The 14,784-nt window shown below is 32.7% G+C and overlaps 1 protein-coding gene across 2 annotated transcripts; it reads right to left on the bottom strand.

Moving 5' to 3' along the window:
* Positions 1–12,022: 12,022 nt before the first annotated feature.
* On the bottom strand, positions 12,023–14,784 carry LOC129901206 (putative pentatricopeptide repeat-containing protein At1g12700, mitochondrial). 2 transcript variants are annotated; one of them, XM_055976333.1, is made up of 2 exons: positions 12,784–14,784; positions 12,023–12,185 (listed from the first exon to the last, which is right to left on the bottom strand). In XM_055976333.1, exon 1 carries the CDS (start codon positions 14,733–14,735, stop codon positions 12,978–12,980), a length of 1,758 nt encoding a protein of 585 aa, XP_055832308.1. In that variant the 5' UTR covers positions 14,736–14,784; the 3' UTR covers positions 12,023–12,185; positions 12,784–12,977. The 2 variants fall into 2 exon arrangements, with proteins under 2 accessions (XP_055832308.1, XP_055832307.1); XM_055976332.1 differs by having other exon boundaries at positions 12,023–12,545.

The following is a 14,784-nucleotide window of genomic DNA, read 5'->3' on the forward strand; positions in this document are numbered from 1 at the left end:
CGCATTTATGAGAAAAAATAAAATTTAAAAAATCCAATTACATGTCTAATAAAATTTCAATTTTAAATCAATCTGATTTCGAATCCTAATTCTATATGTCATGTCCAAACTTGAGCCCTAGAATTTGCTTCTACCCCACCCCCTTTAAAATAATTAGGATAAGGAAAAGGATCAAAAGGAAACTTGTGAATGATTAATGTTCTTTGCTTTACTATCTAAAGAACATGGAAAACTTCTTAAGTATTGGTATTGAATATCTTCATTTTTCAAGTAATATGGAGACTATAATACATAAATTACTTTTAATTGGGTATTTGGTTCATTACTCTGAATTGAATATACAAATAATTATATAAAGTATGAAAAGATGTCAAAATATCCTTTAACATTTGTAATTTTCAAAATATCCTTTAACATTTGTAATTGTCTCATATTTGCTCTTTGTTAGACTATTGATTCATAAATGCTTCTAACGTTATCTTTTGTCTCAAATTTGGCTCTTTTCCCTTTTGTTATACATGGATAAATATTAAAAATACCAAAACTAATTTTGTTGGTATCCTTAAACCTTTTCTTATGCACTATATATCCATTTTTTTAAAATATAAAAAATCAAACATCCGATAAAAAATAAAAAATAATCTTTGCATACAACTCCTGCATTATTAGCCATTGTACTGCGACATAACTTGTTTTTAGAATAAATGATTTCTAAGATAAATAGAAAATTGATGATCACTCAATTAATAATTATTATTTTATAAAATTATTTTTCTATTAAAAAAATTATAAATAAAAAAATATGACTTTTCAAAATAATAATCTTAGGAATACCCTATTAATGGAGCATGTGCAATAATAGACACATTCCTTGTTAATGGACCCCTAAACCCTTAATAAATGTTCAATTATTGGAATGTCTTGGACCATAATGATTTGGAAGAGGGTTTGAGAATATATATATATATATATCACATATTGTAAAAATTAAAATGGTTGATTATAAAATCAGAAAAATGCTAGACATAAGAAGATTATTTTTGTATTGCAACAGTGGCATGATGACCCTTATCTGTTCTTTTGTAGGCATATTGTAACTCTCTTGTAGCCTTTTGCCCTTTTTAGTTGAGATGTGTGCATGTTATTCTGATCATTTGCTGACTAGAGTCTTGTCATAGATAAGATGTTGGTTTTACTTAATTATTTTCGGCCCTCTCAACATATGTCACATGTAGCATGTTGATTTTGAAAATCTCATTTTGGACCTTTACCCTAATATCACTTGTTATGATCAAACATTTATTTTCATGTCAAAAGTTATAGTTGACACCAAAAATATAAACATTATTTCTAATTAATCAAGTCAATCAAACAAGTGTCATGTTTAATCATGATTTCGGCTCGGACCATTTCCAGCCATCACTTGAGTTTTTGTCATGGGCAGAATATTAATGTTACCCGACGTAGCACACTTATGTCGAGAGAGTGTGATAACAACTAAACTATTTTTTTTTACTTTCATACCTAAATTAGTGGAAGTGTGAGTTTCATACATAAACTATCAATTATTAGTTTGAGATAAATACTATCAGTGGTGTGTGTAATACACTCTCTCTATTCTTTGCAAAAATCTTGCCACATGACATTCCACATGAATAAAATATTTCACCTTGACAAAAATTAAATAAACTATTAATATTAATTAAAAGATAAATAATAAAGCATTTTTATCCCCCAAAAATAATTATTTCTTAAAAGAGAAATTATTTTTTTTTAAAAATAAATTTAAAATATTTTTCTCACCCACTCCACCACCTTCCCCCTCTTCCTCCCCCCCCCCCCCCCGCGACAATCCCCATCCTTTTATTTTTTAAAATTTCTTTTATAAAATATTTTAAAGAAAATTCATATTTCACCCCCTCCCCCACTCCTTCCTATTTTTTTTAGGAAAAAATAAAATTATACTCACCCCATCTAACCCTCCGCTTTTTATTATTTTTTTATTTTATTTTTTACATTTTTCTCGTTTTGAGTTAGATATGTATATATATTTTTAGGAAAAAAAAAATCTACTAGCGTATCAAATATAAAAGAAATAAAAATTGTATTTTAAGAAAAGTCTTGCGGTAAGTAAAAAATACTTTTCTAAAATCATATATATATATATGTCTAACACAAAATGAGAAAAAATTTGAAAGCGGAGGGTTAGGTGGGGCAGTTAGAACATTTTTTTTAAAAAAATTAAAATAATATCTAAATTATTATTTGAAGGGGGGGGGATGGAGTAAGATTTTTTAATTTTTTTTTTATAAAAGAAATTTAAAAATTAAAAATAAAACTAAAAAAATTGGGGGGGGGGGCATGGTGAGGTGTGTTTCTCAAGCTAATAAGTATTAGTTTAAGTATGAAATTCACACTCCCAATAGTTTAGGTATGAACTTCAAAAAAAAGGAATAGTTTATGTGTGTTTTTTATATTTATCTCCTTTTAATAATGTGAATCGGTAATATGTGACAGAAAATAATAAATTTTGAATTTGTGATAAAAATGCTTACCCTTATATTTGACAACTAGTTAAGTGTACGTGCTTTACACGAGATTAAATTTATGACAGAATATGATCACGTCACGTGATAAACTAAACTTAGAAGGAAATAGATATGTGTTACTCCTAGCTTAAATTGTCCAAAAGATTCAATATTTCATAGACAACTAAATATATTTGGTAGTCAAAGACACCCGATACTTGTGTTGATGGGAAGTAGCATGTACTTGATGAATAGTAGAAGGTACACACAGGTGGGCCCGAACACCACCGTCATTAAAAAAAATAAAGACAACTATGATGAAGCTAACATGTGGAGACATGATCATGGAACAATTTTAACATTACATCTACGTCCATGCAACCAAAGTTCTCCTTTAATGAATCACCCCTTGGTAAGGATTGGATTGATCTTGTCAGTTCTAGCATTCCATTAACGGTTTGACCAACTTATAAGTCCATTCAAACGGGCTCTTATAGTTAAAAACCAGTAGTCTTGCTAAGTATTCCAAAATTTGTTCTTTCAAAATTGTTGTTCTTGTATACTCTCTTTTCTTTTTGGCGTGGCTTAAATTGTTTGAATATCATATGTTACTCCTCAAGTCCATCATATAGTACATTATTGCAAATCTTATTGTGTATAAAGCAAATACACTAAAAAAGGGCATTCAAAAAAGAAATGAAGCAGAAAGTAGTATCTATCATCAGTTGCTTCGCTTTCAGAACTTCAGTTTCAGGCGTGACCGTGATGAACCTGTTCTGCAAACCACGCATTAATTAAATTGACATCATTTAATAGAATGCCTATCTGAGATATACTACTCAAATAGATAGAAAATGACAATACAGAAGATAACAAATAGCATTGGAAATGCTATTCCTAAACTTATAATGTGTACACATAAGGGTAACTCACACTATTTATCATATCAAGAGACCAGTAATACCAGATTTTCAAGATAAAGAATAGTGGAAAAACAATCAAAATATCAGAAGTGATGTACCTCCTCGATAAGCCAGCATGAAAACCCAAGCAACGTTTTGATTTTCATTTTTCATCTTCCACAATTGCATTGGATTCCTTTTCATGTGAAGTGATAAACCAAAATTGTATCAAAGTTATAACATAGCCAAATAAACCAAGCGAAAGAAATATTCACTTCTTGTTTTTCGCATGAAGCTCTGGTATCATGTCAAGGACGGAAGGATTCTCACTTATAGAGTTTACCAGTAACTTTGTTGTAGTTGCATCAAATGAGAAGCCCCTTCCAGTCATTTCCTTCAAAAAGGTTACCATTTCATTTATTTTCCTGCACCTAAGATATCCTTGCACAATAACATTGTAAGTGACATTGTTTGGAAGACAATTGTTCCCCTCCATTTTTCTAAGCATATCTTTAGCTTCATCTAACAACCCTTTTAGATAAAATCCAGTTATCATTGTATTGTATGTTATCGCATCCGGAAGCAATCCCATTGAATAAAGCTTCTCAAAAATAGCATGAGCTTTATCGAGTTCACCATTTTTACACAATCCATTAATGATAATATTGTAAGATACAATATCAATATTTTCTGTCTTTGTTTCCAACTTATTAAAGAGTTACATAGCTTCTTCAACAAGTCCGTAATTCAACGCGCTAAGTTAAGAATTAGTCTTAGATGTATCACATATAACATTTCACAACAGACATCACTTCCACTCAGAGGAATCATAACAATAGTTTAAACAAATCGTAGTCAACAATTCTTTCACTGATATTTCTCTTAAGTTTAAAGTCAGACGTCAAAGCATCAAGTTAAGATAACAGAACTACAATGATGGAACTTGATATGATGGCATAAGAAATGAAAACGACAGCAAGATTGTCACAAAAGCATAGTAAAGACTCAAATCTTAAATAACACCACTAAACTGTATGTATTATCAACCAAGTAAAATGGTTGTCCAATTAAAATGGTGGATAATCCATTTACTTTTTAAGTGGGTAAATTGCCCACTAATATTTTTCTCCACTTGTAAATATGGCTATAAATATAGCCTTAAACTTCAATGTAAAAACACACAAAACACATAAAAGAAGAGAATTACTATTACTCTCTTTATATTACTACTCTCTCTATTAATACTTTCTATATACATATTCTCTTGTTCTTCTTCCTTTATAAAATTGTCAAGTTAGTTAATTTATAACACGTTATCAGTACGAAGCTCTAATCTTTCAGAAAATTAACTTCTATATCAGGTATATCTACTAAAGAAATTTAATTTTTAAGTTATCTTTGTTACTTTCAAATTAAATTTCATCATGTCAAACTTGTCAAAATTGGAATTTGTGGCACTTGATATTTCTGGTAAAAATTATTTGTCATGGGTACTTGATGCTGAAATTCACCTTACCGCTAAGGGTCTTGGTGATGCTATAATTGAAGGAAATACAACATCAAGTCAGAATAAAGCAAAAGATTATGATTTTCCTTCGTCATCATCTAGATGAAAGCCTAAAAATGGAATACTTGACAGTGAAAGATCCACTTGAATTGTGAAAAGATTTAAAAGGGAGGTATGACCACCTCAGGGCAACGGTATTGCCAAGGGCTCGTTATGAGTGGATGCACTTACGGTTTCAAGATTTTAAAATCGTAATTGAGTATAATTCTGCTTTATTTAGAATAACTTCCCAATTAAAATTATGTAGGGAAATTATAAATGATGAGGACATGTTAGAAAAGACACTAACTACTTTTCATGCCTCTAATGTAATATTATAGCAGCAATACCGTGAAAAGGGTTTTAAAAAATACTCTGAATTGATATCATGCCTTCTGGTGGCTGAACAACATAATGCCCTCTTAATGAAAAATCATGAAGCCCATCCCACTGGAACTACTCCATTACCGGAGGTAAATATGGTAAAGGCACATGGCCAGTCTGAAAGAAGATAAAATAAAAATTATGGCCACAATAATGTGCGTGGACGTGGCAATGACAGAAGACGATTTAATAATCGTCGAGGTGGTGGTCAACATAAAAGGGAGAACAATATCAGTTCTCAAAATGGCCCTTCAAAAAGTAACTGTCATTGTTGTGGCATGAAAGGCCACTGGAAAAATGAATGTCGGACGCATGAGTATTTTGTAAGACTTTATCAAAATTCTTTTAAAAGAAAGGTAAATAGAGGTGGTGTTTCTTCTTCTAATGCTCGGATAGAGTCACTTGGCGTTCGAAAACAATATTGAGGCAAGACCTTTGAATAATGATAATATTGAAGCAAATCTGACTTTAAGGGATGATAATTTTAATGACCTCAATGATATTACTCATTTGGAGGTTGAAGATTTTTTAAGGATCTTAATTGATGTTTAATTTCATGTTTTTCAATATGTTGTCATGTACTTCGAATTATTGTGTTTTTACGTTTATGTATTTGAAGAAAAAAAATTAAGGCCACATTTTTATGATAATTGTATATTGTTTATTACATTATGCTATTTTACAATGTTGTAATTAATTACTATTAGGGTGCTATATTTAATCTTAATATCATATTATTACTAAAAATAATATTCGCCTTATTTAATGTCATTATACTAATTGTTTATTCTTGCTGATGTTTTAGACATTAATAATTTATAATGATTGTATTATTTTTGTCAATAAACAAATTATCTATACATGATGAATAATATTATATTAATGTTTTATAATATTTTATATTTATTTTTAATACTTACGTATAATATTTATTTAAGATTAATAAGTATATAATTCGATAAACTAAATTATTATAATATTCATCATAATTGAATCATATAATTTTTTAAATTCTAAATAACCATAATTTAACTTTTTAAAAAAAGGGACTTATGTTTTTCTAGCAAAATTGTTACTTATTTTATTTCTTACAATGCATTTTTATTTTATGAAGATAAATAAATTTATCAGTCTTCAATTGAATTCAAGATGAATAATGGAGATATGTGCATTTTGGATAGTGCCACAACTCATACGATATTAAAAGAAAAGAAATATTTCTGTTATTTGATTATGAAAAAGGTCTATGTCAATACAATATCTGGTAGTACAAAATTAATTGAAGGCTCTGGAAAAGCAGTCTTATTACTATCTGGAGGAACGATATTGGTAATTGATAATGCATTATATTGTAGTAAGTCTCAAAGAAACTTGTTAAGTTTTAAGGTTATTCGCCAAAATGGCTATCATATTGAGACTGCAAATGAAGGAAAAGTTGAATACCTTTATATTATTACAATAAATATGGAGATGAAAATTGTGCACGAAAAAGTACCTGCACTTTCTTCTGGGTTGTACCATACAAATATTGGTACTGTTGAATCACATACCATTATAAACAAAAGGTTTACTGATTTTAATGATTTTATCATTTGACATGACCGGTTGGGCCATCCCGGTTATAATATGATGCGCAAAATTATTTAGAATTCACATGGACACACTTTGAAGAATCAGAAAATTCTTCAATCTAAGAAATTCTCTTGTGTTGCTTGTTCTCAAGGAAAACTGATTATCAAACCATCAGCAACTAAGGTTGGGATTGAATTCCCTGCATTTCTGGAACGTATACAGGGTGATATATGTAGGCCAATTCACCCTTCATGTGGACCATTTAAATATTATATGGTCTTGATAGATGCATCTACAAGATGGTCACATGTGTGCTTATTATCAACTCGCAACATGGCTTTTGCGAGATTGTTAGCTCAAATTATAAGGTTAAGAGCACAATTTCCAGATTATGCAATAAAAATAATTCGTCTTGATAATGCTGGTGAATTCACATCTCAATCATTAAATGATTATTGTATGTCGGTTGGAATAAAAGTTGAGCATCCGGTCGCTCATGTAAATACTCAAAATGGTCTAGCAGAATCATTGATTAAACGCCTCCAATTGATAGATAGTCCATTGCTAATGAGGATAAAACTTTCTATTTTAGTATGAGGGCATGCGATTTTGCATGCAGCAGCACTTGTGCGCATAAGGCCAATAAATTATCATGAATTTTCCCCATTACAGTTGGCGTTTGGAGAGCCAAATATATCCCATCTTAGAATATTTGGGTGTGCGGTATATGTCCCAATTGCTCCACCGCACCGCACAAAGATGGGTCCCTAAAGAAGGTTGGAAATATATGTTGGGTATGAATCTCCTTCTATTATAAAATATCTGGAACCTATGACTGGAGATTTATTTACGGCAAGATTCGCTGATTGTCATTTTGATGAATCAGTATACCCAACATTAGGGGGAGAACATAAGCAGTTGAAAAATGAGATAGATTGGAATTCATTGTCACTATCTCATTTAGATCCTCGAACAAATCAATGTGAGCAAGAAGTTCAAAGGATGATTTATTTGCAGAATATTGCAAATCAACTGCCGGATGCATTTACTAACCTTCCACGGGTTACTAAATCACATATCCCAGCTGCTAATGCTCAAGTTCGAGTTGATGTCCCGGTAGGACAACTTGTTCAGGCAAATGAGTCTAGACCACGCTTAAAACGTGGAAGACCATTTGGTTCCAAAGATAAAAATCCTCGAAAAAGGAAAGGAATAAATGATCAAGATGATCATAATTTGAAGGCGAGTGCTCAAGAAGAGCCCATAGATATAACAAATGGTGATACCACCGAAGAGGTCCAAGTACCTGAAAATAATGAGAATGAAGAAATCTCAATAAGTTATGTCTCGACAGGAAAACGGTGGAACCGAAATGATATTGTGGTCGATAATATTTTTGCTTATAATGTTGCCATTGAAATAATGCAACAAGATAAGGATCTTGAACCAAAATCTGTCGATGAATGCAGACAGAGAAATGATTGGCCAAGATGGAAGGATGCAATTCAAGCAGAGTTAACTTCACTTGAAAAACGTGAAGTTTTTGGATCAATAGTTCGAACACCTGAAGGTGTCAAGCCAGTAGGGCACAAATGGGTTTTTGTGCGTAAACGAAATGAAAAGGGTGAAGTCGTAAGATATAAAGCACGACTTATAGCCCAAGGTTTTTCGCAAAGACCTGTCATTGACTATATGGAAACATATTCCCCTGTGGTGGATGCAATTACTTTCAGGTATCTAATGAATTTGACAGTTCATGAAAAGCTTGAAATGCACTTAATGGACGTGGTCACTGCCTATTTATATGGCTCATTGGACCACGATATTTTTATGAAAATTCCTGAAGGGTTCAAAGTGCCTGAAGCATACAAGGATTCTCGAGAAAATTGCTCAATAAAGCTTCAGAAATCCTTGTACAGGTTGAAACAATCAGGGCGAATGTGGTACAACCGTCTTAGCGAATATTTGCTAAAAGAATGATATAAAAATGATCCAATTTGCCCTTGTGTCTTTATGAGAAAGTCTGGATCTGAATTTGTCATAATAGCAGTATATGTTGATGATTTGAATATTATTGGAACTCCAGAAGAACTTTCAAAGGCAGTAAAATGTCTGAAAAAGGAGTTTGAAATGAAAGACCTTGGAAAGACAAAATTTTGTCTTGGTCTACAAATTGAACATTTTACAAATGGGATATTTGTCCATCAATCAACATATACTGAAAATATTTTAAAGAGAATTTATATGGATAAAACACACCCATTGAGTACTCCAATGGTTGTGAGATCTCTTGATATTAATACAGATCCGTTTCGGCCTTATGAAAATGATGAAGAACTTATTGGTGCTGAAATACCATACCTTAGTGCAATTGGTGCATTAATGTATCTTGCCAATAATTCTAGACCAGATATAGCTTTCTCAGTAAACTTGTTAGCAAGATTTAGTTCTTCACCAACACGCAGACATTGGAATGGAATTAAGCATATATTCAGATACATTCGAGGTACCATTGATATGGGATTGTTTTACTCAAATGATTCCACATCACAATTGATCGGTTATGCAGATACAAGATATTTATCTGATCCCCATAAAGGTCGATCGCAAACAGGCTATTTATTTACATGTGGTGGTACAGCTATATCATGGCGTTCAATAAAGCAAACTATGGTTGCCACTTCCTCAAATCATGCACAGATAATAGCCATTTATGAAGCAAGTCGAGAATGTGTTTGGTTAAGATCAATAACTCAACACATTCAAAAAACATGTGGTCTTTCTTTGACAAAAGATGCTCCAACAATATTGTATGAAGACAATGCTGCATGTATAGCTCAACTGAAGGGAGGATACATCAAAGGAGACAGAACAAAACATATTTCACCAAAATTCTTTTTCACTCATGATCTTCAAAAGAAGGGTGAAATAGATATCCAACAAATTCGTTCAAGTGACAATTTGGCGGATATGTTCACCAAAGCATTGTCAACTTCAACCTTTGAGAAAATGAGATACAAAATTGGAATGCGTCGTCTTCGAGATATTAAGTGATATTTTCATCAGGGGGAGCAAAATACGCGCTGTACTCTTTTTCCCCTAGTCAAGGTTTTGTCCCACTGGGTTTTTCTGATAAGGTTTTTAATGAGGCAGCACTCAAGGCATATTATCAGATATGTGTACTCTTTTTCTTTCATTAGGCTTTTTCCCACTGGATTTTTCCTAATAAGATTTTAACGAGGCACATTTCTCGTGGACATCCAAGGGGGAGTATTATCAACCAAGTAAAATGGTTGTCCACTTAAAATGGTGGATAGTCCATTTACTTTTTAAGTGGGTAAATTGCCCACTAATATTTTCCTCCACTTGTAAATATGGCTATAAATATAGCATTAAATTTCAATGTAAAAACACACAAAACACATAAAAAAAGAGAATTACTATTACTCTCTCTATATTACTACTCTCTCTATTAATACTTTCTATATACATATTCTCTTGTTGTTCTTCCTTTATAAAATTGTAAGTTAGTTAATTTATAACAGTATGAAATAATTTTATATTTTTTTGGATAAAGGTAACTTTATATTCACTTCAAAACTCAACAGCAAAACCTGATCAGGTGGGATTTACAGCCCCCAGGGGGTAATTTCAAAAGCCAAAAACTGGGCAAAAACTTTACAATTGAGCTATAAAGTCCACTAAACTTTCTACCTCCCCCACCAAATCTTGTTTACACCAAAAATATAGCAGACTCAAGCTATTCATCTTGATTTTCTGAATGCTGCTGTATGAAAGAATTACAGAGAGCAGATAAGTGTTTGGACACATCAGTCTCAAAGGAAAATTTTGTTTCGATTTGCTTCCATAGGATGAAGCTGTTCGTAGAACTAGGTGTTCTAGATTACAAAATCAACCCTCCAGGTAAGACAATCTGGACTAACTGAATGAGCTCCAATACAATAGAATTTCACACTAGACAATATAAGAAAAAATCATCACTCAATTTTACGTTAGTCTTAGGCAGATGAGCTAATCTGAGATAACTAAGAGCAGATCTACACACTATGTAAGCTATCTTAAGCCTCAAAAACCAAAAGCAGGATCTACTAGGATATATCTTGGCCTAGTTTTATGCCAACAAAATTTGCTGCTTGATTTACAAGCAATGCTGGAGAAATCGGCAAAAGAAAATATTAATAGATATTTTTTTTTCTTTGGGAGGGTTTACTCAGAAGCATGAATATTTCGATGTTTCTGAAGATACAAAATAGCACTGAAAATGATATTACTAGACTTATAATGTGTACACAAAAGGGAACTTACCATTATTTCTTTTTTAAGAGAATGATCTATGGTCACCATTTTTTCTCAAATCAAAACTGATGTACCTCCTCAACAGGTTGTCTGGAAAGCTCAAGCAATGTTCTAATTGCCATCACATTTGGCAAATGCATTGGGTGTCATTTCTTTTGCAGGACAGTGATAGCGTAGTCGAATGAATCAAACAAAAGAAATATTCACTTCTTATTTTTCGATTGAAGCTCTGGTATCAAGTCAAGGACAGAAGGATTCTCCCTTACGATGTTTAACAAAAACTCAGCTGTAGTGTTACTCCTAGCTTAAATTGTCCAACAGATTCAATATTTCATAGACAACTGAATATATCTGATAGTCAAAGATACCCGATACTTGTGTTGGTGGGAGGTAGCATGTACTTGATGAATAGTAGAAGGTACACACAGGTGGGCCCGAACACCACCGTCATTAAAAAAAATAAAGACAACTATGATGAAGCTAACATGTGGAGACATGATCATGGAACAATTTTAACATTACATCTACGTCCATGCAACCAAAGTTCTCCTTTAATGAATCACCCCTTGGTAAGGATTGGGTTGATCTTGTCAGTTCTAGCATTCCATATACGGTTTGCCAATGATGTAACTACGACTTCAGAAACCAGCAAGAAGATTATTATTCTGGTAGCAATTTGTAAGTTAAAATCAATTGTTATTGATTCTAAAAAAAAAATAGAAAATGATAATACCTGATGACAACAATAATAAAAATACCCGAAGATAACTAAATAGAACTAAAAATGATATTATACTGATAAATCCATTGCATAGGACACTTGTAAATGAGCTTACAATCTCACTACTTTTGTAACTATCTAACCTGCATCTTCTTGATGCCATTTATACCAGCACTTTAGTCATTCCATAGAAACACACGCAGAGATATGATTCACTACAAGTTTCAAAAAAAAGATATGATTCTCTACAAAAGACCCCCAATTATCTGCCTTAAATTTAGAGCTTTCATTTTTCACTAGATTGTGCACAGTTGTAGCAAATAGTACAGTTACACAAGATCAGACCACCAAGTTAGAAACTAGGAAAAAAGATTTCCAAGCCAACAGGAAACTCCAAAACTAATGGAAATGCACATAGTAAAAGTGTCAAGACCAACACTAGCCTGCAAGAAATCAAGGTAGATTCTCGGAAAAAATAATAACAAATGGTTTCCTGCTGAAGGATGTCATCATAAACAAAGCTTGTTGTAACTCGGTGCAACCATTCCGGTACTAGCAACTTGCCCTGCATCAACCTGCAGACAAATTAACATACACTAAATAATATGAAAATCATTAAAAAGGGCAAACCTAGAAAGATGAAAGACAATTACAAGCAATGCTGGTGAAATCGGCAAAAGAAAATATAACAGATATTTTTTTTCTTTGGGAGGGTTAACGCAGAAACATGAATATTTTGATGTTTCTGAACATACCAAATAGCACTGAAAATGATATTACTAGACTTATAATTTGTACAAAACGGGAACTTACCATTATTTCTTTTTTAAGAAAATCAGTATGGTCACCATTTTTTCTCAAATCAAAACTGATGACTGGAAAGCTCAAGCGATGCTCTAATTGCCATCACATTTGGCAAATGCATTGGGTGTCATTTTTTTGCAGGGATAAAAAGGGAACTGTATCACAGTGATAGCGTAGCCGAATGAACCAAACAAAAGAAATATTCACTTCTTATTTTTCGAGTGAAGCTCTGGTATCATGTCAATGACAGAAGGATTCTCCCTTACAATGTTTACCAAAAACTCAGCTGTAGTTGCATCAAATGAGAAACCCCTTCCAGCCATTTCCTTCATAAAAACTGTCATTTCAATAATTTTGTTGCACCTGAGAAATCCTTGCAAAATAACATTATAAGTGACATTGTTTGGAGAACAACCATTGTCTTCCATTTTTCTTAGAATATCTTTAGCTTCATCAAACAACCCTTCAAGACAAAATCCATTTATCATTACGGTGTATGTTCTCACATCTGGAAGCAATCCAATAAAAGAAAGCTTCTTGAAAACAGCACGCGCTTCGTCGAGTTTACCATTTTTGCACAATCCATTAATGACAACACTATAAAATGCAATATCAGTATATTCTCTCTTTCTTTCTAACTTATTAAAGAGTGACATAGCTTCTTCAACGAGTCCGTAATTAAAATAACCATTGAGCAAAGTGACATGAGTGTATATATCAGGCTTGGTCCCCGCAGATAGCATCTCAGCGTAAATTTGTTTTGCTTCACCAGTTCTTCCAACTTCAAACAGACCTTTCAAGATAGTAGTGTAGGTAACAATATCAGGTTTTGATCCCTTTTGAGAAATTTCACAAAACAATTGCATGGCCTTAGCCAAATTCTTTTTCTTACAATATCCGTTTATTAGTATGTTATAGCTAAAAATGCTAGGCTCAATGCCCTTATCTATCATGGTATCAAAAATTCTCCTCGCACTATCCATTTGACCATGCAAACAATATCCATCCATTATCGCACTGTAGGTGATAATATTAGGCTCTACACCCTTTTCGACCATGTGTTTCATTACTTCCTCGGCATCTTCAACGTTCCCTTCTTTGCATAGTCCATGTGTTAGTATATTGAAGCTGCACACATTTGGATAAATATTGTGGTTCACCATCTCAGAGAAAAAAATCTTAACCTTTCCCCACTGACCAATCCTACACAAACCATCAATTAATGAACTATATGTGACTATGTTTGGAGGAATGCCTCTCTGCTTCATCTCGTTCAAAAGAGTGATAGCAGCATCTAAGTTTCTATCTTTGCAAAGGGAATCTATAACAATGTTGTAGATGCATATGTTGGGCTTAGTGTTCCCTTGTTCCATTAAACGGAGCAAACTTAAAGTCTTGTCAGTATGCCCCCTTTTGCTAAGCCCATTCATTACGGTTGCATACATGACTTCGTTGGGCTCACAAATCTTCTCTCTCACCAATTTTTTGAACAATTCAACTGCATCTTTAGTCTTATTTTCAGCAAAGATTCCTCTTAATAGGGTGGTAAAGGTGACAACATCAAATGGAATGGCACTCTTCAAGTAAATGGGTAACACCGAAAATGCACAATCAGAACGATGCATCAGACAATAACTATTAATCACGATATTCAAGATGAATTCACTAATTGGGATACCCAATTTCTGCATTTCTCGAAAAAGAGAAAGGACAGCAATGTAATACTTCATACTTATCATATTCTTAAACAATTTAGAGAAATGGACAAGTGAAGGAAGAGGTTTCATTCTAACCATTTGATTGAAGAGATTCACAGCATCATCTAAACTCTTTACTTTGTCAAAATTGCTACTGTTTAACCCAACTTTACCCTTTCCTGAAATTGCGGAAGCAGAATGTGAATTAGGGAAGAAAGAGATAAAGGGAATAGCATTTCCATTTCGCAGAGAAATTCTCTTCATCTTCAATGGCTAAATGGATGTGTGAGTGTTGCTCTACTCAGCGTGCCCT

This window comes from Solanum dulcamara, chromosome 8 (assembly GCF_947179165.1).
Source record: "Solanum dulcamara chromosome 8, daSolDulc1.2, whole genome shotgun sequence".
In the NCBI taxonomy this organism is placed as follows: domain Eukaryota; kingdom Viridiplantae; phylum Streptophyta; class Magnoliopsida; order Solanales; family Solanaceae; genus Solanum; species Solanum dulcamara.